General features: G+C 46.2%; 1 protein-coding gene across 5 annotated transcripts in view; it reads right to left on the minus strand.

The window, feature by feature from the left end:
• ankmy1 (ankyrin repeat and MYND domain containing 1) overlaps positions 1 to 22,317 on the minus strand; it is a 135,665-nt gene extending 113,348 nt beyond the window's left edge. For 2 of the 5 annotated variants that reach the window (XM_072255737.1, XM_072255734.1), the window contains exons 1-2: positions 22,066 to 22,317; positions 8,425 to 8,595 (exon numbers count right to left, since the gene is read on the minus strand). In XM_072255737.1, coding sequence (XP_072111838.1) covers positions 8,425 to 8,595; positions 22,066 to 22,296 — 402 coding nt within the window. In that variant the 5' untranslated portion in view covers positions 22,297 to 22,317. Of the gene's footprint in view, positions 1 to 8,424; positions 8,596 to 16,419; positions 16,486 to 22,065 lie in introns of those variants that run through there. The other 3 variants (XM_072255736.1, XM_072255735.1, XM_072255738.1) reach the window with 3 other exon arrangements.
• Positions 22,318 to 27,831: the final 5,514 nt, after the last annotated feature.

Genomic DNA, 27,831 nt, shown 5'->3' on the forward strand with positions numbered 1-27,831 from the left:
CACTACCTTTCTCTCAAAGGGTGCCCCAACGGGTCACCCCATTGTCTAGTAATAGTTAAAAATCCTCTAACTTGCTATTACTGCCAACAAGTTGGTCACAAAGCTTCTGTTTGTCCTTTCAAAAAAAAACCTAAACTGTCCAGCTATTGTTATGTCCGAAGGGAGGGGGACATCTCACGGCTGGAGGCAGGAGTGACTGTTACCTTACAAGGGACTGAACCAGGTAAAATGTTCTGCTGAAAGACCAGTCTTGGTGACTGGGCAGAGGTTGCTCTCTTCGATACAGGAAGTGTGATTACCTTGGTCAGAACAGAATTTGTACCACCCAATCTTGTTAATTTCTACAAACATACATTGATTCAATGTGTACATTGGGATGTTAAAGGGTATACCTACTGCAGGTGGTCGTGGTTGATATGCTAAAAGATTTAATGTTGACTCCACTGCAGTCTTGTCTTGCCCTGTGTTCCCACGGTCCCAAACCGAAGCTGGGGTGGAGCCACTACCAGCAGAGGCTGATAGCCTATTTGGTGGGGGGGGGGGGGGGGAGGGAACATAAGAAATGGCCACGTAAATCACGTCAGAAACACTGCCTGGTGAAAGCATTGGGTACACCTGACTGCCCACCCAATACCACAAACCTCATAACAGACCAGTGGCAGGTCTCCACAAACATAGCTGCCCTACATCGAGCCGATCTGACCCTGGTTCCTCTGTATACTCAGCTGAAGAGGGAGGATGACAAGGGGTCCTTTAGCTGTAAAGATAGTTACATGCTATCCCTACAGGTACCCCTGACAACCGATTGGTAATACCCACCAGTTGCAGGCACCTTGTCTTACATCTTGCTCACACCATCCTCTGGGCTGGCCATTTGGGTCAGCAGAAAACCTAGCTGACAGTAAGCCAGGCACTCTATTGGCCATGTATGTATTCTGATGTCCAGGAATATAGTACTTCCTGTCCTGAGTGCCAAAGACCTGCCACTTCCAACACACTGACAGAGCCCCACTACAGACTTTGACCATCATAACCAGCCCATTCAAACGTATCGCTATGAACATTGTAGTCCCTCTAGAGAAAAGCAGCTCTGGTTTCCCTTATATTTCAGTCATTTGCGAATATGCTACCTGGTTCCCTGAGGCCTTCCCTCTGCATTCCGTTACCACCTCTAAAATCATTGCTGCCCTAGTACAACACTTCTCCTGTGTGGGTTTTCCTGAAGAAATTTTAACTGACCAAGGAACCAATTTCACCTTGTGCCTTGTGTCTCAATCACATCATCAGCTGGGTATTTCAGGTATCTGCACCACACCCTATCACCCCCAATCTGACAGCCTCGTTGAAAGGTTTAATCAAACCCTCATGAACATGCTGAGGAAGTTTGTGTTTGACACAGGAAGAGACTGGGAGAAGCGGTTACCTTTCCTCCTTTTTGCATATCAGGAGGTTCCCCGGGCATCAACTGGCTTCTCCCCATTTGAGCTCCTGTGTGGGTAGGAAGTCCAGGGATCCCTCGATGTTCTCCGCCATCAGCGGGAGAACAAGCCCCACGGCAGCATAGGTGAGGGTATTATCTCTGGTGTCTTATATATGAGGGGTCACCTGGAGGTATACAGAGAGGAGGCTTGGTGTCATCTGGAGAGGTCCCAGCAGAACCAAAAGAGTTGGTATGACCTTAAGGCACAGCAATGTGCATTCACCCAGGTCAGAAGGTATTTCTGCAACTTCCCAACTCCACCAACAAACTCTTGGCCAAGTGGCAGGGGCCTTTTGGAGTCCTGAGGAGGCAAGGTCCAGTCACCTATGAAATGCTCCATCCGTGGAAAGGAAAGGCTTCTCAGACATGTCATGTCGACCTGCTGAGGGATTGGAAGGAAAGAGAGGGCCCGAACTCTCCTGGATGGTCCAACAGGTGGAGGAAGGCAGGCAAGAGATGACTGAAGACGTGCAGTCTTGGAGTGCTTCTCCACAGCCCAACCTGGGCCACCTGACCCCTCAGCAACAGGAGGGGCTGAACTAAGTCTTCTAGTAGTGCACCTCAATAGCAGTGCACACCCTTCGCTTGAAGGACAACACCCCCATTCAACAGCCACCTTACTGAGAGAAAGAGAGGTTGGTGAAACCATTCAAAGCTGAGATCTGTATCATGTTGGACCGGGGAGTGATTGAGTCCTCCGAGAGGGAGTGGTGCAGCTAATTGGTGAGTGTGCCAAAGCCGCATGGGTCCCTGAGGGTTTGCACTGACTTACAATAAATCCACACAGTCTCCAAGTTTGAAGCCTACCCCATGCCGTGGATTGATGAGCTGCTGGAAAGGTTGTACAAGCCAAGTTTATAACAACCCTCGACCTCTGCAAGGGTTATTGGCAGATCCTGCTGGCAAGACTCTCGTGAGTACACCGCACTCAACACTTCCCTTGGCCTCTTTCATTTCACTGGCATGACATTTGGTCTGCATGGAGCCCCAACGGCTGATTGACCGTGTGCTGAGGGGATGCAAGAAGCATTGTGTAGCCCTCCTGGATGATGTGGTCATCCTCAGCACCAGCTGGGAGGACCACCTGAAGCACCTTGAGAATGTCCTGAAGAAGTCTAGCCTCTGGCACGATACTGAACATCCGGAAGTGCGAGTGGGCCCACGGTACCTGGGCTACCAGCTAGAGCGACGAGTAATTCAGCCACTGGTCAACAAGGTCAAGCCCATCAGAAATGGTCCCCAGCCCTGCACGAAGAAACAGGTCCCGTCCTTCCCGGGGTTAAATCGGGTGGTATCGCTGTTTTATCCCTCAGTTTGCCACCTTGGCAGTCCCACTAACAGAACTGACAATGAAGTCTACAAAGAATCCGGTCCGGTGTACCGAGGAATGTGAGGAAGTCTTTGATTCTGAAGGAGGCTTTGTGTTCCCGGCCGGTCCTCATCAGCACGGACTTCACCAAACCATTCACCATCCAAATCGATGCCTCAGCATTGGGGACTGGAGCAGTTCTGGCCCAGGGGAACCAGGGAGGAGAATGGTATTGTACCTTAGTCAGAAGCTGCTACCACGGGAGATAAGGTACTCCACTGTTGAGATGAAAGCTCTTGCATAAAATTGGCCTTGTAAAGCCTCCAGTATTACTTGTCAACAGAGAATTTGTTCTGGAGATCAACCACAATGCATGCATTAGGAGACGGTACCTGGCTCTCCAACTGTTCCATTTCAACATCCGTCACATGGCACGACAGCTCAACGTCACGGCAAACTCTCTCTCCCAATCACCCACCCTGTGCAATCCAGAGCAGGTGGCGGGGGCGGGGGGGGGGGGAGAGTGACACGACAGAACAGGTTGGCAGTGCTAATTGTCCCGCTAACCTTGCACCTTTGCCCGGTTAGTCACTCCTCATCTTTCTGTCCCCGGTCTAGTTTCCCTATACTTTGCCCTCCCGCTCTGCAGTCCTTGGGAGTTCACCCTTTACACACCTCAACAGTAAAATAGTCGCTAGCTTGGCTAATCAAAACAATCCCTTCAGTTAACACACTCTACTGGTTTATAACTCATAAAAATGAGGTTTCTAGACACAAGCATTGCAAACAGTTTCATTTATTTTCACTTACACTGTCACATCAGTTTGTAGACAGCAGAACAATCCCAAAAGACCCAAGGGACAGTTTGCGGTGTCCCAAAATAATTCCTGAGTTAGTGGGAGCAGGCGCACTATACCTGACACAGGCAACACCACCGGGGGGGGGGGGGGCAGGGGAGCTATTATTCTTTTATATTTATCTGAACATGTGTACACCAATCTATGGGTTTAACCAAGATATTTGTTGTGGAATAAAACTGTAGCACATTTGAATCCCTGTTTAAGATGTTCTAATTCTGCATCTGAAATAATTATTTTGGTCTGGTCACGTGACCCCCCTCCTCTCGCCCAGTCCAACAGTAGAATTTCCTGGTCCTTCTATCTAGGCCAGGCGGAGGCAGATTTAAACCCTCAGTCTGGCCTTGTTAGAGGGAGGTGGAGGTTGGATTTGAGGTTTGGTGATGGTTTTATTGGAAAGTTAAGGACAAAGTGTGTTGTGGAGAAGGCCTCTGTATATCTGTAAATTTTTGCACACACGTTTGTTTTCATTTGTCTATTTGTAAATACTTTTTTCTTCACAACTTTTGGGCTGCTTTTGCATTTTTTTCACCTGACACTAAATAAAACCCCACCTTGTGTTGTTGCAGCTTACCATCTTGTTTTTTGTCAACTGGTGACCCTCGTCGAACATGCTTTCCCACACCTCATAGTGAGGTGTGACAGTCACCTTTCAGACTTCTTCCAACTGCAAAAAGTACCTAGCCAGGTATAATCCCTCTATACAAGTATCATTCACCATGCTTTTCACTTGTGCCCGAGTATCTCCACATCCTTTTGGCCGAAACTAAACAATATTTTTAATTCAACTACCTTCTACATGTTTCACATGTTTCTATTTAATTGCATTATCTTAGGTTTATGTTTATGTTTTAACCTGAGCTACAATTACAGCTGATCTGTGAATCTGCACCGATGGATCATTTTACACTTCTATGACAGTTTTAAAATAGTAGTCCTACTTATTTGACACGCACAAAATGTTGGAGATACTCAGCAGGTTGGGCAGCATCTATGAAGGGAAATGGACAATCACTGCTTTGGGCAGGATCCTTCAGCAGGACTGTGTGCGTGTTACTCAAGATTTCCACAATCTGCAGAATCTCTTGTGCCTCCTTTCTTCTACTTATTCTTCCTTTCACCTCATTTGACAATGTGATATTGTGAGAAACTAATTTGACAATTACATTAGCCTGTATTAAATATTGTGTAAAAGAAAATGAAAAATATTTCTCAGTAGAGCAGACTATTCAACCTTGATTCAACTACACCCTATTAGCAATACAATGCACAGTCAGATGAATTAATTGTCCCATAATGACGACATTATTTTACACTATTAGTGAAATTCTAGCAACGTTGTGGGTATCACTGCATTGTGGCTAAAAGAAGATAATCGTTGGGAGCTGAACGTCCAAGGTCACGTGTTGTATTGAAAGGACAGGCAGGTAGGCAGAGGGGATGGGGTGGCTCTGTCAGTAAAAACTAAAATCAAATCCATAGGAAGAGGTGACATAGGATCAGAAGATATAGAATCCTTGTGGAACTGAAACCTTGTGAATCCTTAAGAAACTTCAAGGGTAAAAAGACCCTGATGGGAGTTGTATGCAGGCCTCCAATAGTAGCCAGAATGTAGGATATAAATTTCAACAGGAGATAAAATTTACATGTCAAAAGGGCAATATTGCAATATCAAGGAGATTTTAATATGCAAGTAGATAGGTAAAATCAGGTTGGTGCTGAATCCCAAGAGGGAATTTGTAGAATGCCTACGAGATGGCTTTTTAGAGCGGTTTGTGGTTGAACTCACTAGGGAAAAGGCAATTCTGGATTGTGTTCTTTTTAAGGAACCACATTCGATTAAGGAGCTTAAGGTAAAGGAACTCTTAGTATCATATCATATCAAGGAACCCTTCATAATATGATAGAATTCACCCTGCAGTTTGAGAGAGAGAAGGTGAAGTCAGATTATCACTATTACAGTGGAGTAAAGGGAATTAATGAGGCAAAAGTTGATTGGAAGGGAACACTAACAGGGATGATGCCATAAAACTATTGCTTGGGGACAATTTGAAAGGCGCAAGATAGATACATCCCTAAGAGTAAAAAGTATTCTAAAGGGAGAATGAAGCAAACATGCCTATCAAGGGTAGTCAAAGACAGCATAAAAGCAAAGGAGAGGGCGTACAATATAACAAATATTAGTGGGAAGTTAGAGCATTCAAAGCTTCTAAAAAGCCACAGAAGGCAACTGCAAAGCCTTAAGGAGAGAAAAGGTGAAGTATGAAGGGAAGTTAGCTAATCATATAAAAGAGGTGACCAAAGGTTTTTCAGATACATAGAGTAAAAGAGGCGAGAGTGGATATCAGACTGCTGGAAAATGACGTTGGAGAGGTACTAATGGGGGAACAAGAAATGGCAAAAGAACTTAATAAGTATTTTGCACCAGTTTTCACTATAAAAGACACTAACAGTATGCCAGATATTTGAGAGTGTCAGGGACAGATGCAAGTGCTGTTGCTGTTACTAAGGAGATAGTGCTTGGGAAGATTAGAAGTCTGAATGGAATAGATCACCTAGGCCAGCCGGGCTACACACCAGGGTTTTGAGTGTGGTAGCTGAAGAGATTGTGGAGGCATTAGTAATGATCTTGCAAGAATCTCCAGATTCTGGAACGGTTCCGGAGGATTAGAAAATTGCAAATGCCACTCCACTCTTTAAGAAGGGAGGAAAGCAGAAGAGAGGAAATTCGAGGCCATTTGGCCTGACTTCAGTGTTTGGGAAGGTGCTGGAGTCCATTATTAAGGATGAAGTTGAAGTACTTGGAGGCACATGATAAAACAGGCCAAAGTTAGCATGGTTTCCTCAAGGGGAAATCTTGCCAGACAAATCTGTTGGAATTCTTTGAAGAAATAACAGGAAAGATAGACAACGGAGAATTGGTGGATGTTGTGTAATTGGATTTTCAGAAGGACTTTGAGATGAGGCTGCTTAACAATGTAAGAACCACTGTATTACAGGAAGCATACTAGCAGGGATAGAAGTTTGGCTGACTGGCAAAAGACAAAGAGTGTGAATACGGTGAGCATTTTTTGGTTGGCTCCAAGTGACTCGTGTTGTTCTGCAAGGTTCATTATTGGGGCTACTTCTTTCACTTTATTTGTTTTCGTGATGGAATTGATGGCCTTTGTGGCTACGTTTACAGACAATACAAAAATAGACAGAGGAGCAGGTAGTGTTGAGGAAGCAGGGAGTCCACAGAAAGACTTAGACAGATTGGGAAAATGGATAAAGAAGTGGCAGATGAAATATGTGCAAGGAAGTGTATAGTCAAGCATTGTCGAAGGAGTAAAGGTATAGTCTACTTTCTAAATGGGGAGAAAATTCAAAAATCGGAGGTGCAGAGGGACTTGGGAGCCCTTGTGCAGGATTCACTAAAGGTTAACTCGCAGGTTGAGTCTGGGATAAGGAAGGCAAATGCAACGGTATCATCCATTTTGAGAGGACTAGAATACAAGGTCAAGGATATATTGGTGAGGCTTTCTAAGGCATTGGTCAGACTGCACTTGCTTTTCCTCAGGTGTAAGCAATGGGGCTGCTACTTTTCACATTGTTTGTCAATGATTTAGATACTGGAATTGATGGCCTTGTGGCAAAATTTGCGGATGATATGAAGATAGATGGAGGAGTAGGTAATACTGAGGAAGCAATGCAATTGCAGCAGGACTTAGGCAAGTTGGAAGAATAGACAAAAAAGTGTCAGATGAAATTACAGTGTTGGGAAATGTATAGTAATACATCTTGGTAAAAGGAACAATAGTGCAGACTATTATTTATATGGGGAGAAAATTCAAGCATCAGAGGTGCAAAGGGACTTAGGAGTCCTCGTGCAAAGCTCCCGGAAGGTTCATTTACAGATTGTGTCTGGTAAACAAGTGAAATGCAATTTAGGCATTTATTTCGAGGGGAGTAGAATATAAAAACAAGAAGATAATGTTGAAGCTTTATAAGACACTAGTCAGGCCACACTTGGAGTATTGTCAGCCGTTTTGGGTTCCTTATCTCAGAAAGGATGTACTGTCATTGGAGAGAGTCCAGAGGATCATGAGGATTATTCTGGGAATGAAGGAGTTAACATACGAGTTGCGTTTGACAGCTTTTGGCCTGTACTCACTGGAATTTAGAAGAATGCGGGGCTATCTCACTGAAACCTACCGAAGATTAAAACGACTATATGAGGTGGATGTGAGGAGGTTGTTTACCCTGGTGGGGGTATCCAGAACTAGAGAACACAGCCTCAAAATTGACGGGTGACCTTTTAGAACAGAAGTAGGGAGGAATTTTTTTAGCCAAAGGGTGATGAATTTGTGGAATGCTCTGCCACAGACTGTGACGGAGGCCAAGTCCATGGGTATATTCAAATCTGAAGTTGATAGATTTCTGATTGTTCGGGACATCAAGGGATATGGTGGGAGGGAAGCTGTGTGGGGTTCAGTGGGATCCTGGATCAGCCATGATGAAATGGTGGAGCGAACTCAATGGACTGAATGGCCTAGTTCTGCTCCTAGTTCTGTTCTGTCTTATTGTGGGCAGCTTTGGTCTCCTTGTCTAAGAATAGATTAGAGAGGGTCTACAGGAGGTTCATGAGAATGATTCTGGGAATGAAAAGGCTGCCACCTCCCAGATAAGTCAAAGCAATGGTCTCACTTTCAGCTGCCAGTCAAGGAAATAGAACACAGCTGCTGCATGAGTACTTCATAACATTTTTGTCCTTTCATGTTTAAGAAATTATTGAATACCTGGAACGTTGAGCCATCCTCCATTTCCAAAGTGCCATATCCCTCTTTTCGATCCAGGTAAAACGTTCCTGTGAATTTGGTCCCATCCGGCCAGAAATAGCATCCGGATCCATGGCGATGGTCTTTGTAGAACTGTCCCACATAATACTGCAATTGCAAAACACAGAGAAACTGGTATTGGGTTATTTTTGCCACAGTGGAACCGGTTTATCATCGTCACATATCTTGCATACTGTTCATGTTGATCAAATCGTTACACAGTGCCTTGCAGTTGAACAAGGTAAAACAATAACAATGCGGAAGGACGTGTTACAGCTGCAGTGAATATTCAGTGCAAGCAGGCGATAAAGTACAGGATCAGAATGAGGTGGATTGCGAGGTCAAGAGTCCAATGATACAATGAAAAACGTGCAAGTGAAATGCGTGCCATCCCAACAGATCATCCCCTGCATAATTACTGGAGGAACCATGTATCTGTTCCCTATTTGCTTTGTATTCTGTGTTGTGGGGTTTATTACGTTTATTATGGTAACTAGTCACATGAGTGGGGGCGCAGTAAAAGTGAAGGGAATAAGTTACGTATTCTTGCTTATTTTGTGGCAATTTGTGGCTTGGGACTGGCAGAGATCATATCTTTGCTGAACACTTAATATCGCTTCAAGATTTTATGTTTGCTGACTTCTAGTAAAGGATTGGAATAAGGAATTCAACTCCTGGTAACAATCATTTCACTGGAGCTGAGGGTGCTTCACACAAGTATAATAACCCCGTGTTGGTCGCAGGCTAGTGACACTGTTTTGATTTTGAACTAGTTTTGCTGCTACAATTACACTGAGGCAAACGGAATGTAGAAAAGAGTACTTCATTTACAAAGAAAGTGAAGTGCAGGTAGACAAACAAAACATAATGGCCACAAGGTAGACTGGGAGTCCAAGAGTTCATCTTTTAGAGTACAGAGGTCTGCTGAAGAGCTAAATAACAGTGGGATAGAAGCTGTCCTTGACTCTGGTGATTCATGCTCTCAGTTTTTACGTTTCCTGCTTGACACAAAGGAGGAAATGGAGAATTCCCCAGATGGGAGGGGTCTTTGGTTCTGTTACCCGCTTCACCAGGGCAGTGGAAGTGAGGACAGAGCCAATAGAGAGGAGGGTGGTTTGCATGATGGACTGGGCTGCAATCGCAACTCTTGAATTTCCAGTCATGGGCAGAACAGTTGCCATACCTAGCTGTGATAAATCTGACACGCATAGGTAGCGTGGTGGCTAACACAATGCTTTACCGTACAGGAAAAGCAGGTTCAATTCCCGCTGCTGACTATGAGGAATTTGTACGTTCTCCCCATGACCACGTGGGTTTCCTCCCAAGTCGAAAGACATACCACTTCGTAGGTTAATTGTCTTGTGATTAGGCTAACATTAAATCGGGGGATTGGTGGGCTGCACGGCTCGAAGGGCCGGAACAGCCTATTCCATACTGTATCTCAATAAATAAATAAAATTGTGGAAACGGAAGAAAGATGGAAAGGAAAAGGCAGTGTTTGAATTTTCTATATGGTGTTGGTGGACAGACAGTGATCGGTGGTGTGCAAGGGAGGTGGTGGGGGGAGAAGGTAATGCTGAGTTTTCAGATTCGCCAATTTAAATTCTCATCCTCATTCAAACTCCAAGATGCTGAAACAGCCAGAATCCTTTCCCAATAGAAGGGTAACAAAAACGAATTGGCATAGTTCTAAGGTTAGTTATGAGTTTTAAAAGGGATTCAAGGGACAAGTTTTTGTAAGACTATAAGACCATAAGATATAAGAGCAGAAGTGGGCCATTCGGCTCATCGAGTCTGCTCTGCCATTCAATCTTGGGCTGATCCAATTCTTCCAGTCCTCCTCACTCCTCTGTCTTCTCCACATACCCTTTGATACTCTGGCTAAGAATCTATCTCTGCCTTAAATACACCCAATGACTTGGTCTCCAAAGACGCTTGTGGCAACAAATTCTACAGATTTACCACCCTCTGACTAAAGTAATTTCTCTGCATCTCTGTTTTAAAAGGACGTCCTTCAATCCTGAAGTCGTGCCCCCTTGTCCTAGACTCCCCCTACCATGGGAAATAACTTTGCCTTATCTAATCTGTTCAGGCCTTTTAACATTTGGAATATTTCTATAAGATCCCCGCCCCCCCATTCTCCTGAACGCCAGGGAATACAGCCCAAGAGCTGCCAGACGTTCTTCATATGGTAACCCTTTCATTCCTGGAATCATTCTTGTGAACCTTCTCTGAACCCTCTCCAATGTCAGTATATCCTTTCTAAAATAAGGAACCCAAAACTGCACACAATACTCCCAGTGTGGTCTCACAAGTGCCTTACAGAGCCCCAATATCACGTCCCTGCTCTTATATTCCATACCTCTAGAAATGAATGCCAACTTCGCATTTGCCTTCTTTACCACCGACTCAGCCTGAAGATTAACTTTTAGGGTATCCTGCACAAGGACTCCCAGGTCCCTTTGCATCTCTACATTTTGAATTCTCTCCCCATCTAAATAATAGTCTGCCAGTTCATTTCTTCCACCGAAGTGCATGACCATACACTTTCCAACATTGTATTTCATTTGCCACTTCTTTGCCCATTCCCCGAAACTATCCAAGTCTCTCTGCAGGCTCTCTGCTTCCTGAACACTACCTGCTCCTCCACCTATCTTTGTATCAGCGACAAATTTAGCCACAAATCCATTAATCCCATTGTCCAAATCACTGACATACATCGTAAAAAGCAACAGTCCCAACACCGACCCCTGTGGAACTCCACTGGTAACCAGCAGCCAGCCAGAATAGGATCCCTTTATTCCCACTCTCTGTTTCCTGCTGACTGGCCAATGCTCCACCCATGCTAGTAATTTCCCTGTAATTCCATGGGCTCTTATCTTGCTAAGCAGCCTCATGTGCAGCACCTTGTCAAAGAACTTCTGAAAATCCAAGTACACCACATCTACTGCATCTCCTTTGTCTACCCTGCTTGTAATTTCCTCAAAAAATTGCAGTAGGTTAGTCAGGGAGGATCTTCCTTTCAGGAAACCATGCTGGCTTTGGCCTGTCTTATCATGTTCCTCCAGGTACTCGAATCTCATTCCATTGTTACACAGATTGGTTGATGTCTGGAATATGCTGCCAAAAGGAAGTGGTGCAATCTGATGCAATTACTGCATTTAAGAGGCATTTAGATGGTACTTAAATTAGAAGGTATAGAAGAACATGGTCCTGGTGCAGGCAAATGGGATTAGTGCTGATGGGTCAGCATAGATATGGTGGGCTGAAAGACCTGTTTCTATAAGGCAGCAAAATCTCAACAACTCCAACTGCACAAGACACCCAGCCTCATTCTCCTCTGGCCTGCACTGGCTTACCTCAGTCCTCCAGTCTGAAAATTCACAGGTATGTCTGTTTTCATTGTTGCTAGAGTACTGGTAGTGGGCTGAGCCATCAACAAGGGTCCCAGTCAATGTAGTTACTGCATGTTGCTGTGCAAAAGAGCCTGGAGCAGATCCCAGACTCCCCACCAATGTATGCTGGGTACAAATTCATGCCCTTTGCTGATGCTCCCAAAGCCAAGAGGAGGTGTGGGTGTGTGGCTGTGTGGGTGTCTAGTGGCTGCCATTGAGTTTACCATGGAGGAACCTCGAGACTCTGAAGCAGAAGTGAGAGGGCAAGACAGTTTCCACTACAGCCTACAGGACCACAAGATCTGCGTGGTCAGTCTACACATAGAGCAGATCCAAGTCCCCAACAATAGCCTGCATTCATCATAGCTAGAGTCCCACATCTGAGTGGCCACAGCACTCATCCCAGCCTATCAAACAGCAGTCCTCACAGATGCAGGGTCCTAACCTGAAATATTGACAATTCATTACCCCCCGCACACTTACAACACGCTGGAGGAACTCAGCAGGTCAGGCAGCATCCGTGGAAACGTTTTGGGCTGGAACGCCTCGTCAGGACTGTAGAGGGAAGGGGCAGAGGCCCTATAAAGAAAGTGGGTGGAGGGTGAGAAGGAGAAGGCCGGTAGGTTCCAGGTGAAAAACCAGTAAGGGGAAAGATAAAGGGGTAGGGGAGGGGAAGCAGGGAGGTGATAGGCAGGAAAGGTGAAGAAGGAATAGGGGAAAACACAATGTGTAGTAGAAGGAGGCGGAACCTTGAGGGAGGTGATAGGCAGCTGGGGGAGTGGGCAGAGTGACATAGGGATAGGGGAAGGGAGGGGGAGGGAATTACCTAAAGTTGGAGAATTTTATGTTCATACCCAGGTGCTGGAGACTACCTAGGCAGTATATGAGGTGTTGCTCCTCCAACCTGAGTTTAGCCTCATAATGGCAGTAGAGGAGGCCATGTATGGACATATTTGAATGGGAATGGGAAGCGAGAGTTGAAGTGGGTGGCTACTGGGAGATCCTGTCTGTTTTGGTGGATGGAGCGGAGGTGCTCGACGAAGTGGTCCCCCAATCTGCGTCGGGTTTCACCGATGTAGAGGAGGCTGCACAGGGAGCACCGGATGCAATAGATGACACCAACAGACTCACAAGTGAAGTGTTGCCTCACCTGGAAGGACTGTTTGGGGTCCTGAATGGTGGCAAGAGAGGAGATGTATGGATCAGAGAGTCGCAGAGGGAATGATCCCTGTGGAAAGTGGAGTGGGGTGGAGAGGGAAAGATGTACTTCGTGGTGGGGTCCTGTTGAAGGTGGCGGAAGTTGCGGAGGATAATGTGCTGGATCCGGAGGCTGGTGGGGTGGTAGGTGAGGACAAGGGGAACTCTGTCCCTGTTGTGGTGGCGGGAGGATGGGGTGAGGGCCGAAGTGTGGGAAATGCAGGAGATGCGGGTGAGGGCATCATTGATGATGGCAGAAGGGAAATCACGATCCTTAAAGAAAGAGGACATTTGAGATGTCCTGGAATGGAAAACCTCATCCTGGGAGCAGATGCGGCGGAGACGGAGGAACTGGGAACAGGGAATGGCATTTTTGCATGTGGCGGGGTGGGAAGAGGTATAATTGAGGTAGTTATGAGAGTCAGTGGGCTTGTAGAAGATGTCAGTGGACAGTCTGTCTCCAGAGATGGAGACCGAGAGATCGAGAAAGGGGAGAGAAGTGTCCGAGATAGACCAAGTGAATTTGAGGGCTGGGTGGAAGTTTGAAGTCAAGTTGATGAAATTGACGAGCTCAGCATGGGTGCAGGAAGCAGCACCCATGTAGTCATCAATGTACCAAAGGAAAAGTTGGGGAGCAGTACCAGAATAGGCTTGGAGCACAGACTGTTCCACATAACCAATGAAGAGCCAGGCATAGCTGGGGCCCATGCGAGTTCCCATAGCTACACCTTTCATCTGAAGAAAGTGGGATGAGCCAAAAGAGAAGTTATTGAGTGTGAGAACCAGTTCCGCCAACCGGAGGAGGGTAGTGGTGGTGGGGAACTGGTGAGGTCTATTATCCAGAAAGTAGCAGAGGGTTTTGAGGCCTTCTTGATGGGGAATGGAGGTGTATAAGGATTAGACATCCATAGTGAAAATGAAGCGGTTGGGACCGGGGAACTAGAAGTTATTGAAGAGGTGGAGGGCATGGGATGTACCGCAGATGTAGGTGGGGAGGAACTGAACTATGGGTGACAAAATGGAGTCCAGTTAGGCAGATACAAGTTCGGTGGGACAGGAGCAGGCAGAAACTATGGGTCTACCGGGACAGTCAGGTTTGTGGATCTTGGGGAAGAGGTAAAACCGAGTGGTACGGGGTGTGGGAATTATTAAGTTTAGCGGTTGAGAATGGAAAGTCTCCGGAGTTGGTAAGGGTGGTGATGGTATGGGAGACAATGGTTTGATATTTTTTGATGGGGTCCTGTTCCAGAGGTAAGTAAGAGGAGGTGTCAGAGAGCTGCCGTTTGGCCTCAGTGAGGTAGGGGTCCGTCCGCCAGACTACTACAGCACCACCTTTGTCAGCGGGTTTGATGATGAGGTTCGGATTAGTGCGGAGAGAGTGGAGGGCAGTGCGTTCAGAGGGAGTGAGGTTGGAACAAGAGAGAGGAGTGGTGAAGTTGAGACGGTTGATGTCTCGGCGACAGTTGGAGATAGAAAGATCGAGTGCAGGTAGAAGGCCCAGGTGGGGTGTCCAGGAGGAGGAGGAGGGTTGAAGACAGGAGAAGGGGTCATCAGTAGGGGTGAGGGGAATCCTTGCCAAAGGAGTAGGCTCGGAGACGTAGGCGATGGAATAAGAGTTCAGCGTCACGGCGGGCACGGAACTCACTGAGGTCACCTCCCTCATGGTTCCGCCTCCTTCTACTACCCACTGTGCTTTCCCCTATTCCTTCTTCACCTTTCCAGCCTATCATCTCCCTGCTTGCCCTCTCCCACCCCTTTATCTTTCCCCTTACTGGTTTTTCACCTAGAACCTACCAGCCTTCTCCTTCCCACCCTCCCTCCACCTTCTTTATAGGGCCTCTGCCCCATCCCCCTACAGTCCTGACGAAGGGTTACGGCCCGAAACGTCGAATAATTGTTTCTACAGATGCTGCCCGACCTGCTGAGAACCTCCAGCATGTTGTAAGTGTTGCTTTGACCCCAGCATCTGCAGAGTATTTTGTGGTTACCCTCCCACAGATGCCTCTCAACCCACTGAGTTTCTTCAGCAGATAGTTTGTTGCACCAGCCCCCACAGGTACCCATTGCACACAGCTTCAATGATTCACTCCACACCGAGCCATGCAGTAACTCGATCATTCTAACCATTCCATTACTGCCAGAGCGCTGGTAGTGGTCTGAGTCCTCAACCAGGTCACAGTGCAGCAGCAAGCAGCCACAGAATGGGCAGAAGTTCACTCCACATTTCCTGTGTATTAGCAGTATCACTAACCTATCTCCCTTTAAAGAATGCTTCAACTGCCCCCGTTGGAAACCACTAAGTATTCTCAGAACTCATCCTTGAGTGCTGGCTGAGATACCATTGCCGAGGTTGGAAAAAGACAAATGTCAGTGGGCACAAAGGATAGGAAATTACTGCATTAACTAACTTTCACAAACACACAAAAGTGAGAAGAGGTGTTCCCACCAAACCTTTATTGCATTGCCCGAGTCTCAGTGCACATTGTCCTTGAGGTGGCTGGGCTAAGTACAAGGCCATCATCACTCTCCTTCTGGACCATAGTTGTTAAAAAAGTTTCAAAGGAAGGAAGGATTTCTCCTCGTTGAGGTTCACCCCTAGCAGAGGTGTCACCCAGGACTCTGCGACCTATGGGCTGTTCTCAGGGACACACATTGAGACAAATATCAGCTGCTCCAGGAGGACCATCAACTCTATGACTCCACACTTCACTCTGCACAAAACTTGTTGGTCCTCCAGTGTCTAAATGTCATGCACTGGTAGATTTCACAGTTCCAGACACCAGTGCCAAAGAACAAGCTAAAGATTTTGGAGGAAGGGCTCTTCCACCATGGGACACCAAGGTGATGGACACAGAGGAAACTATTTGCTCAAGGAATGGATGCAAAGGAATAAAGCTGATGTGAAGCTTTTGTAAGCCTTGTAACTGAACATAGTAATTTTACTGGTCTTTCATTGACACAAGAAAGTCTGTAGATGCAGGAAATCCAAAGCCACACGCACAAAATGCTGAAGGAACTCAGCAGGTCAGGCAGCATCCATGGAAATGAATAAACACTTGATATTTCAAGCCGAGATCCTTCTTCAGGACTGGACGCCACAATAAAAAGGTTGTTGGAAGGGAAAGAGGAGAGCTAGAAGGTGATTGGTGAAGCCAGGTGGGTGGGAAGGATAAAGGGCTAGAAAAGAAGGAATCTGCAAGGAGAGGAAAGTGGAGCATAGGAGAAAGGGAAAGGAGTGGAGGGGGAGAACCAGGGGAAGTGATAGGCAGGTGAGAAAAAGGTAAAAGGCCAGGGAGGGGAATAGTGGAAGAGGGGAGGGAGAGGGAATTGTTTTTTTATCAGAAGGAGAAATCAATATTCATACCATCAGGTAAAATACAAGGTGTTGCTCCTTCACCCTGAGGGTGGCCTCCTCTTGTGCCAAGACGAGGTCATGGGCTGATATGTCAGAATACGAATGGGAATTAAAATGTTTGCCCACCGGGAAGTCCCACTTTTGGCAGATAGAGCAGAGACGCTCGATGAAGCGGTTCCTCAATTCACGACGGGACTCACCGATGTAGAGGAGGCCACATCGGGAGCACCGGCCACAGTAGATGCCCCCAGCAGATCCACAGCTGAAGTAGGTGTACAATCAGGTGTAGATTATTATTATATTTGTTATTATTGTCACATGTACCAAGATACATTAAAAAAGTTGGTCTTGCATATTGTTTATATAAATCAAATCATTACACAGTACATTTAAGAACAACAAGATAAAATAATAACAAGTCAGAATAGAATGTAAAAGTACAGCACAGATAAAAGAGTGCAAGATCATATCGAGGTATACTGTGAGGTCAAGAGTTCATCTTATGGTATAGCAGCTTCATGCAAGAGTCTGATGGTTTAGAAGTCACCTGGAACACTCATTAGTGTGGAATGTAAGCTCGGGATTCAGAGCACAAATGGGATGTACACCCTAACTACAGAATCAGGAATGCAGCTGTGGTTAGCGTCTAGCCTGCAGTGAGAGCTGGTTTAGGGTCTGGAACACCAAGGGTCAGGAATTTGGAGACACAAAAGATGTAGTCCGTGAGCCAGGACCCCAAATTTGGGCCACCGGTACCATCTGGGGGAATTATTCTTATAGTGATTTTAGGCAAGGTATACACCCCTAGTACTAGAAAATATGTGATAGCATTGCAGCGGTGGTAGATGTCTGTGTGTTAGGGTTTGGATGGGGACATTCCATACCATATGTAATGCCTTAGCCATCCTAGGAAAGCGGTTTCGGGATGCTGGGCTAGAGGACGTATGCTTCGAGGCTGGAATTGTCGCAGAGGGTCCATCAATGGGGTCCTTGATGGTAAACACTACAATCGTGCTGTCAGGGTCCACAAGTACATCTATGAAGCACTGATGAGACTCGCATGGGCAGAGTTCGCACCATGGGTTGAGGACAATGTTCCAGAGAGGAGTGCGATGATCAAATCATTCTTAGACCACATGAACGACATGGCCAGTGACTTGAACAACAGAAGCCGAACAACCTGCTGCAATCTGCTGATAACCCTGTGGACAGACTTTCTGGAACACTTCCGTCACAACAATGGAGAGCTATCCGCATTCTGGATACCATACATTGAGATGGTAGAGAACACAGTACTTGAGCTTCTGCATGCCTCTCGTGACAGGCTCATTCTCAGTGCAGCTGTCAAGTAACAACCCCTTTGAGTAGATCCCTGTGGACCAGGCTACTGAAACTACAGTGAACAAAGACACACAGACTCCTGGAGGCACATCACGGTTCAGCCTGAATGCTGGAGCTATCAAGCGTTGCTACATAACAGCTGAGCACTGCAGTGCTTTCCTGGGACAGCTAAGGGAGATGATGCAAGGCAACAAATCAGAGCTTTGTCATGCAGAGCTACAGCAGCCAAGAATCCAGAAGGATGAGGAAGCAGTTTCAGCAGAGGTTAGCCTCATACGTGAATGGGTCAATCCATTTGCAGAGAAGCGGGACCTCATTAGCATCTCTACGGCAAAGGCAGCTCCCAAGGACATTGCCTCCGACCTGATGAAGGCGTATGAGATTGGTGAGCAATGCTATGCAACCTTCAAGGATGAGAGACTAGAGGGAGAGCCACCAGCAAAGAAATTCCATGACCCAATGAAAACCAAAAAGCTGAAAACATTCAGTGATATGTGTAAGAAGAGGGAAGTGAAATCAAATGGGAGGGCGATCATCTTGAAAGCAGACAGGTCTTTGTTTGGACGCATCATAGTGATGGCACAAGGGCGCAATCTACATATGGAGGATATCCTTTCTCATCCCCTTGGACCATTTCCCTGGGCCCTGTCCACACTAGAAGGATTGCTGAGAAAGACAAATAAAGCTACTTTAGCCACAACCTTGCAGAAAAACGTAGCAGTAGAAGAGCAACTCCCAGGAAACTCTGCTACAGTGGTTGATGGAATGAACTCGGTCCAAAGGGTGAAAGGTGATCAAGTTACTTTCAGAGATGTTGCCATAACAATTCTGGGTATGGCTCTGAGGGAAGGCAGTCAGAGTAGCAGAATAGATGTTGTGTTCGACACATACAAGGAGAACTCTATCTAGAATAGTGAAAGATCTCTACGAGGTGAAGAGACTGGTCATGAGTTGCAAGGTATCATAGGCACACAGATGGTGAGGCAGTGGAGGAGCTTCCTGACCAAAGCCACTAACAAAAATAGTCTCATTAGCTTCATAGTGCATGAATGGAGGAAGGCGGAGTACAGAGCAAAGCTACAGGAGGAGATTCTGTATGCAACTGTGAATGACAAATATTACAGAATCACGTCTCAAGACAGTGAGGAGGTGTCAGCTCTTCAGTGTCAACAAGAAGAAGCAGATGACCGCCTACTTCTCCATGCTGCCCAAGCCACAAGAAAAGGATACCAGTCTGTAGTGATTTGCTCAAAGGACACAGATGTCTTTATCATGTCTTTAGCATTTTGTGACAAGATTGAGGCCCCATTGTTCCAGAAGTGTGGCACTAGAACCCGTAGAAGGCTTGCAGACATCAGGAAGTTTGCTGCCACTGTTGGCATAGAGGTTTGTAGCGCTCTCATCGGGTTGCACGCATATACAGGATGTGACACTGTAAGCACTTTTGCAGGCAAAGGGAAGACAAGTGCCCTAAAACTTCTGACCAGCAACAGGGAAACTCAGGACTCATTCTTAGAGCTGGGTCAGGAATAGGACCTCTCCCCAGAACTGATGGACAAACTGGAGGCATTTACATGTCTCCTGTATGCCCCAAAAGCATCGACCACCAAGGTCAATGAGCTCAGGTATCACCTTTTCTGTGCCAAAAAAGGTGAAATCAAAAGTCATCAACTCCCACCATGCAAGGACTGCTTAACAAAACATGCACAGCGAGCCAACTACCAGGCTGGTACATGGAGAAGATGTTTGAAGAAGGACCCACAAGTGCCAAGCCCTGTTGGCAGAGGATGGAAGATGGAGAGAGAAGAGGAAGCTGAACAGTTGGTGGTGCACTGGATGGAAGGCCAGCCAGCACCCGATGCCATCCTGGATCTACTGGCCTGTAACTGTCCAAAAAAATGTTCACTCCCAAGATGTATGTGTGTTGCAAATGGCCTCAGGTATACAGCTGGCCCCCCGTTTTCAGAATGTTCGCTTTACGATACCTCGCTGTTACGAAAGACCTACATTAATTACCTGTCTTCGCTAACAGAAGGTGTTTTCACTGTAAAGGCAGCGCGTGCCTGAACAGCCAAGCTCCTCCCCCGGAACTGCATTCTAGCCGGCATTGCTTAAACATGTGCTTTATCTCGATTTATTTTATGCATCCGTTAGCAAGGTAAGTTCTAAGGTATCGGAAAAGCCTAAAGGAGCTTGTAAGGGTGTTACACTTAGCGTAAAACTAGACATAATTAAGTGTTTCGATCGTGGTGAATAAAGTAAGGACATAGTCCGTGCGTTGAACTTGCCTGTGTCCACCATTCACACTATTTATACGCAGAGAGAAAGAATTTTGAAAGCTGCCGATGTTACTGTTAGTTCTGCTCATAGCAAAGTGGTCTCTCTTAGTCGGCATCCAATAATGGATAAAGTGGAAAATCTATTGCTTGAGTGGATTGATGGGTGTACAAAGCATGGTGTTCTGTTAAGTTTTCTTGTACTTAAGGAGAAATCAGTCAGTCTTTTTAATAAGGTGAAACATAAAGCACTGGACAACGGTGATGAAAGTGTTGCGAAAGTGGAATTTAAAGGTAGTCATGGGTGGTTTGATCGGTTTCTGAGGCGAGGGCAGCTTCATAGGTCAAGCAGTGGTCCCCAACCTCTGGGCCACGGACTGATACATTGCCACGAAGAATGCAGTGGTGCAGCAGTAGTCGGAACGCACCCAGCACATCTTTAAGAAAAGAGCCGAAATAAACAAGCTAATTAATTAGGTGCCACCCGGCACATAAATGTCAGCCCAGATCAGAGGCGATTGCCGATTGCGCCAGGTGGTTATTCGTATAAGCAAGTGTTTAACTGTGACGAAACTGCAATTTATTGGAGTCTTCCCGATTCTGGTAAGTGATACTACTTTGTACATACATTATTTCTACTTTATATAGGCTGTGTATTTTTATGTGTTATTTGGTATGATTTGGCAGCTTCATAGCTTGAAGGTTACTGGAGAGAGTGTTTCTGCCGAGAGCGCTTGCGCCGTGTTTCTGCTGAGCGCTTCTGCGAGATTTTCGCTGCGCTAGACAGTGCCACAGAAAAGTATTTCTACTTTATATAGGCTGTGTATTTATCATATCATTTCTGCTTTTACTATATGTTACTGTTACTTTAGGTTTTGTGTGTTATTTGGCATGATTTTGTAGGTTATTTTTTGGGTCTGGGAATACTCAAAAATTTTTCCCGTATTAATAAATGAAAATTGCTTATTCATTTTACGACATTCCGGCTTACAAACTGTTTCATAGGAACGCTCTACCTTCGGATAGCGGGGGAAACCTGTACTGACATGTGTAGACTGGCAGACTGTGAGAACCAGGCATCCACCTCAGAGAGTGTCGAAAGTTCAGATGAAGATGTGGAAGATTTGGAAAATTATTATAATTATTAATAGGTTATGAAAGTATGGAAAACAAAGTATGGAGAGCAGTCTTTGATTAAATATATTCATTTTACAACCAAATGGGGCCTAGTTTATGGCAGTGTGGAACCCCACATTTGAATTCTTGTACTGTAATTCCATATGCTATGACAAAAGGTTAAGATTGTTTTGATTTGATACAATATGGAAATATACCATGACATTGATAAAACTCTAGAAATCTCTCCAAATGAGGTTTTATTTTTGGGGGGGGGGAATATTCTCTGCTCTACTGATGTTAATATGGAATATATACAAAAAGTGATTACTTATTTGAAGTAATAAAGCTACCACTGGTGCAATGCTATCACATATTTTCTAACTCTAGAGATGTATACCTTGCCAAAAATCACTATGAGCATTATTCCCCTCAGATGGTACCGACCAACCCTACCGGCTTACGGACTAATGAAGAGTCTTAGAATCCACTTGTCCACCAACTTCCCCACCGACCCCGGACGTTACCTAAATCACTAAGCTCCTCCAGTAGTTTATGTTTTGGTCAAAAAGGTGTGTAGATTTGCTGCTGGAGCCAGAGTCCGGAGTGCTCGAGTACTGTACTTCCCCATTCTCTTTAAACCAGGGGGTGGACTGGAAGATTAATTACACCACGGTGCAAAACAGAAAATAAAAGCAGATCAGGTGTTAAACAACAACCAACAGTCCGGAATATCTGCCAGCGTGTTACAACCAGGAGGTAGCAGACCCTAACTGTTGACCGTTTCTCGCCCACGGATAGCGTCCAACATATACTGACTTTGGTCCGAGAGCCAGATTATCAAAGTTTTGATTGCATGCACCGCACAACGTTTGTTAAATATTTTCCAATTTTATGAAAAAGTTGGTAATTTCCCACTTACCTCGCCATTACTCCACTCAAATCTCCCTTCTCCATGCTTCAAATTCCCCTGGAACTCACCCTGGTACCTCCAGCCGTCTGGCCACTCCTGCAGTCCCAGCTCCGGTGGGGGACGGACTTCCAGGCTGCTCGGGACCACTGACACCTGCGGCAGATCGAAGCTGGGGGACTGGGAGCTAAGGGCATGGGTATTCACGATCCCCCGGGAGGGAGGAAGGTCCGGTGTAGCCATACGCGGTGGCCGGGCGGGATTCCAGGCCGGGCCGCTCTGACTGGCTGCTCGAGCCGTATCAAACAAAAACAGTGTTGTCCCGGCAACGGGCGCGGTACTGGTCGGCGGCCGGGAATCCCAGAGTCCATGGCTTTCATCCTGCAGTATTGGAGGTGATAGCATCCAGTGTGTACTGCAATTCCAGGCATCCAGCAATCCCACAAATCTGTCAATCCAGGGGATTCTGCGGCCCCTGCAAATTCGCATATTTTTCAATACCGGGCATCCTACAATTCTAAGGATCCCGTAGTCCACGAAATCTATTTTATGAATCCCACAAATAGATCCGACAACAGTATAATTCCTGTTATCTCAGTGAGCCAACTAAAAGAAGATCCAGTTTCCCACTAACCCAACCCCACTTCCGATCCTGATATGTCAAGTACTTGTGATGTCTGGTTATTTTCTGGGAATGGGACTATCCTCCGGGTTTCAGGATGACAGAAAAACAGCGGTCTTGGAAATCCTGGAACTCCAAAGAGCCCGTGTCCCTGGCAATCCCTCCATAGGCGCTATACTGTGGTTTCAGGAAACTCGTGACTTTGGGAATTCTGGGATACACCTGTGCATGTATTTTAATCCTGGAAAATGTATTGATCCCAGAATCCCCTGATTAAAGGATCCTGTGATCATGGGAATTTTGTCCTTGTTCTGTTGTTCGGGAAAATGACATTCCCACAGATCCCACTGTTGGGAGATTTGGTCTTTTCTGGGACTTCTACAATGCCAGAAATCAATTAGATTGGTTCCAATATTTCCAGGATCCCACAATACAGAGATAATGTCACAATCTTGGGACACAGCTATTTAGTGGAATCCAACAGGTTATGGATCAGCTGTCATAAAAATGCAGCTGTCAGATCTGAGTCTCCACCCAACTAACAGGAGCCACCTGCCACTCCTTTCCAACTCATCACCTGCAGCCTATTTAAACACAAATCTCATCCACGCACCTTGTTCACTCATCGAACCAGCCAGCTACTCCCTGTTACCCTGTCACCCCCTGTTTTGTGGCCTCCCACGGCTTGTTACTTTGCAGTTTATTATTAGAGTAACTGTTCATGCTTTGCTCCCAGATGGGCTCAATGCCTTTTTTACACACTTTGAAAGGGAGAATAAAACTCTATCTGTGTGAATCCCTGTTGCACCTGGAAACCCTGTGATGTCTGTCTCGGAGGCTGACTTCAAGACGGAAAAACCTTACAAGGCAACAGGCCTTGATGGAGTACCTGGTAAGGCTCTGAAAACATGTGTCAGCCAACTGGTGGGTGTGTTCAAAGATATTTTCAATCTCTCATTACTACCTTCAGAAATTTCCCCCTGCTTCAAAAGGGTACAATTATACCAGAAGAGTAATGTGAGCTGCCTTAACAACTATCATCCAGTAGCACTCTCATCTACAGTGATGAAGTGCATTGAGAGGTTGGTCATGGCTAGAATCACCTCCTGTCTCAGGGAGGACCTGGACCCACTGTGATCTGCCTATCGTCACAATAGGTCTACAGCAGACGCGATCTCAATGGCTTTCCACGCAGCCTTGGATCACCTGAACAATACTAATACCTACGTCAGGCTGCTGTTTATTGACTATGGCTCAGTGTTTAACACCATCATTCCCTCATTCCTGATCAAAAAGCTCCAAATCCTGGGCCTTTATACCCCCCTGTGCAATTGGATCCTCGATTTCCTAACCAGAAGTCCACAGTCAATACAAATCAGAAGTAACATCTCCACCTCATTGATAATCAACACTGGCTCACTTCGAGGATATATGCTGAGCCTACTGCTCTTCGCCCATGACTGTGTGGCTAGGTGCAGCTCAAATGTCATCTATAGGTTTGCTGACAGCACAACTATTGTTGGCAGAATTTCAGATGGTGACGAGAAGGTGCACAGGAGTGAGATATATCAGCTAGTTGGGTAGTGTTGTAGCAATAATCTTGCACTCAATGTCAGTTAGACCAAAGAACTGATTGTGGACTTCAGAAAGGGTAGGACGAGGGAAAACACACCAATCCTCATCGGGAGATCAGAAATGGAAACAGTGATCAATTCCAAGTTCCTGAGTGTCAGTATCTCTGAAGATCTATTCTGGGCCCAACATATCAATGCAACCATCATGGAAGAGGTACAGGAGCCTGAAGGCACACACTCAGTGATTCAGGAACAGCTTTTTCCCCTCTGCCATCAAATTTCTCAATGGACATTGAGTCCATGAACACTACCTCATTACTTTTTTGCACTATTTATTTAATTTAACTATAGATATAGATACAATTTTATATTTACTATAATTCAGTTTTATTATGTATTGCTATGTCTGTTGCTGCATAATAACAAATTTCATGACATATGCTGGTGATGTTAAACCTGATTCTGATTCTGAAACATCTCTGCCGCTCTGCTTTTGGGTCAAGCATCCTCCACATTGTCTGACAGGATGGGTGAACCCACAATTGACCCAGCAGAGTTTGCTCGTCTGAAGTGAGTCATCCGCAACAATTATGAGGAATTCACTGCTGAAATACGCCAGGTTCTTGACCTTCCAGCAAGTGGAAGGGAGGCAGCAGATCCAATATTTCCCCTGTGTCAATGCTCATGTTTGGAGCTGGATTTCGCCAAGGAATGTTCCTCCAGAGTGATATCACAAAAAAAGAACAAACCAAAGAGAAACATTGACAAGACCACATAAATATAACATACAGTTACAGCAGTGCAAAGCAATACCATAATTTGATAAAGAGCAGACCATGGGCACAGTAAAAAAAAGTCTCAAAGTTCCGATCGACTCCCAATAGTCCCGATAGCAGGTGACAAAAGGGAGAAACTCCTTGCCATAAACCTCCAGGCGCCGACAACTGCCGATGCATTGGAAGCACCTGACCACAGCCGACTCTGAGTGCCTCCGAAAACTTCGAGCCTCCGATCAGACCCTCCAATACAACCTCCCGAGCACCATCCTCTGCCAAGTGCTTCGACCCCACCCCGGCTGCCGAGTGACAAGCAAAGCCGAGGACTCGGGGCTTTCTCCTCCGGAGATTCTGGATCACACAGTAGCAGCCGCAGCGAAGCAGGCATTGCAGAAGTTTCTCCAGATGTTCTTCCGTGCTCTCACGTCTGTCTCCATCAAATCAGGATTTTGCACGGGACCCTACTTGACAGATAACAGATATCATTCACCAGAGTGGCTGCTGCAAGCTGCGTCTCGCCGCCATCTTCTCCTCCTCCTGTTAGCCCAACTCATCAATCTGGCCCTCCATATTGATAAGCATCTTATGGAATGTCCCTCCAGATTCCAAGGACCATTTCAGAGAGGTTTCATCAACAACGTCTCCAGTTAGGGAGGACTCCCCCAAGAGCATGTGGCAGTGGCAGTGTGTGCTTACTACAGAGCAGCTGATCACCCATGCATCTAATGCCAACTGCTTCTGGGAAATGGCACCACCAGGTAGCGATGAGGAGTCTGCTAATGCGGTATGCTCTTACCGACCCCTCGATCCAGCATCATAGCCTGACTCACTTTCTCTGTTCCCCTCGACATGCCAATGGCCCTATGCGCATAGGAGGCCCTAGAGGATTGTGGCACAACAGACAAATTTCTGGACTGCACCCTTTGCAGCTGGACTCCTTACCAAGCCTACCACTTAGCCCTTCTGCATTATAGCCATGGACAGATGTCCCTTGGGGTCTGGGATGGTCAGAGCATGCACGTGGCCTGTGCACATGAGCACCAGAAACACTATGTGTCTATCCAATTCCTCCTGACTCACCCAACACTCTTCTCATCTTGGGTTACCCCTGGCTCTCCACTCAGGACCTTCAGTTTGCCTGGTCATCTGGTTCACTGCTGAGCTGGGGACCTATCTGACTGCAACCTCAGTTGACTTCACTTCATAAATCTGTGGGGAGGGAGGAAACCCTCAACCTCACCAAACTCTCACAAGAATGCCACAACTTAGCCATCGCCCTCAGTGAAAGGGAAGTCAGCACCCTGCTGCTTCATAGACCACACAATTGTAGGATCACCTTCCTCCTGGGAACCACCCCTCCTGAGGTCATATGTTCTTGTTCTCTCCCTCTCTCCCTCCCCCCTCCCTCTCCCCTCCCTCTCCCCCTCCCTCTCCCCCTCTCCCCTCCCCTCCTCTCTTCCTCCCTCTCCCCTCCCTCTCTCTCTCTCTCTCCCCCCCCGTCCCCTCCCCTCTCCCCCTGCCACCCCGAGACCCAAGCCATTAATGACTACATCACTGAAGTACTACAACACAGCTTCATTTGGCCAGCCCAGTACAGGATTCTTCCTTGTCAAAAGGAAAGATGAGGGTCTCAGAGCCTACATAGACTGCTGTCAATTCAACATTCAAACACTCTGTGGAGCCCAGATCTTCACCAAACTGGATCTAAGGAGCTAAGGAGTTGGATCTAAGATCTAAGGAATAAAAGCCGTGGATGAACCAGGAGGTTTGTAGTCAGCTGAGGGCTAGATCTGTGGCATTGAATTCAGATGTCCTATGTCTGAACAAGACTGGCAGAGGGATATTTCAAGAGCGAAGGAACAATTCTGAGCAAGGTTGGAAGTGACATCAAATGCATGTCAACTCTGGCTGGAGTCGCAGGCCATTACTTCCTACAAAACAAAACCCAACGTCATGAATGGTAGTGATGCTTCACTCCCAGAGGAGCTCAATGCCTTTTATGCTCACTTTGAAAGGGAGAATAAAACCACAGCTATGGGGATACCTGCAGTGTCTGGTGAACCTGTGATCTCTGCCTCGGAGGCGACGTTGGGCTGCCTTTCAAGAGGGTAAGAGTCTTACCCTGAGAGTAAGACTCTGAAAACCTGTGCCAACCAACTGGAGGGCGTGTTCAAAGATATTTTCCATCTCTCATTACTACAGTCAGAAGTTCCCACCTGCTTCAAAAGGGCAACAATTATACCAGTGCCCAAGACTAGTGTGAACTGTCTTAACAAATATTGTCCAGTAATACTCACATCTGCAGTGAAGAAGTACTTTGAGAGGTTGGTTAGGGCTAGAATTCACTCCTTTCTCAGTAAGGACCTGAAGTCTCTGCAATTTGCCTATTGCCACAATGGGTCTATGGTGGACGCGATCTCATTGGCTCTCCACGCAGCCTTGGATCACCTGGACAATACAAATATATGTGTCAGGATGCTGTTTATTGACTACAGCTCAGCATTTAACACCATCCTTCCCACAGTCCTGATCAAAAAGCTCCAGAATCTGGGTTTCTGCATCTTTCTCTGTAACTGGATCCTCAACTTCCTAACTGGAAGACCACAATCTGTGTGGATTGGTAATAACATCTCCACCTCGCTGACAATCAACACTGACGCACCTCTGGAATGTGTGCTCAGCCGGCTGCTTTACTCTCCACAACCTTGTGGCTAGGCATACTCAAATGCTATCAATAAGTTTGCTGACAATACAATTGTTGTTTCAGAATTTCAGATAGTGACAAGAGGGCATACTGGAGTGAGAT

The sequence above is a fragment of the Mobula birostris genome, chromosome 4, assembly GCF_030028105.1.
Source record: "Mobula birostris isolate sMobBir1 chromosome 4, sMobBir1.hap1, whole genome shotgun sequence".
NCBI lineage: Eukaryota > Metazoa > Chordata > Chondrichthyes > Myliobatiformes > Myliobatidae > Mobula > Mobula birostris.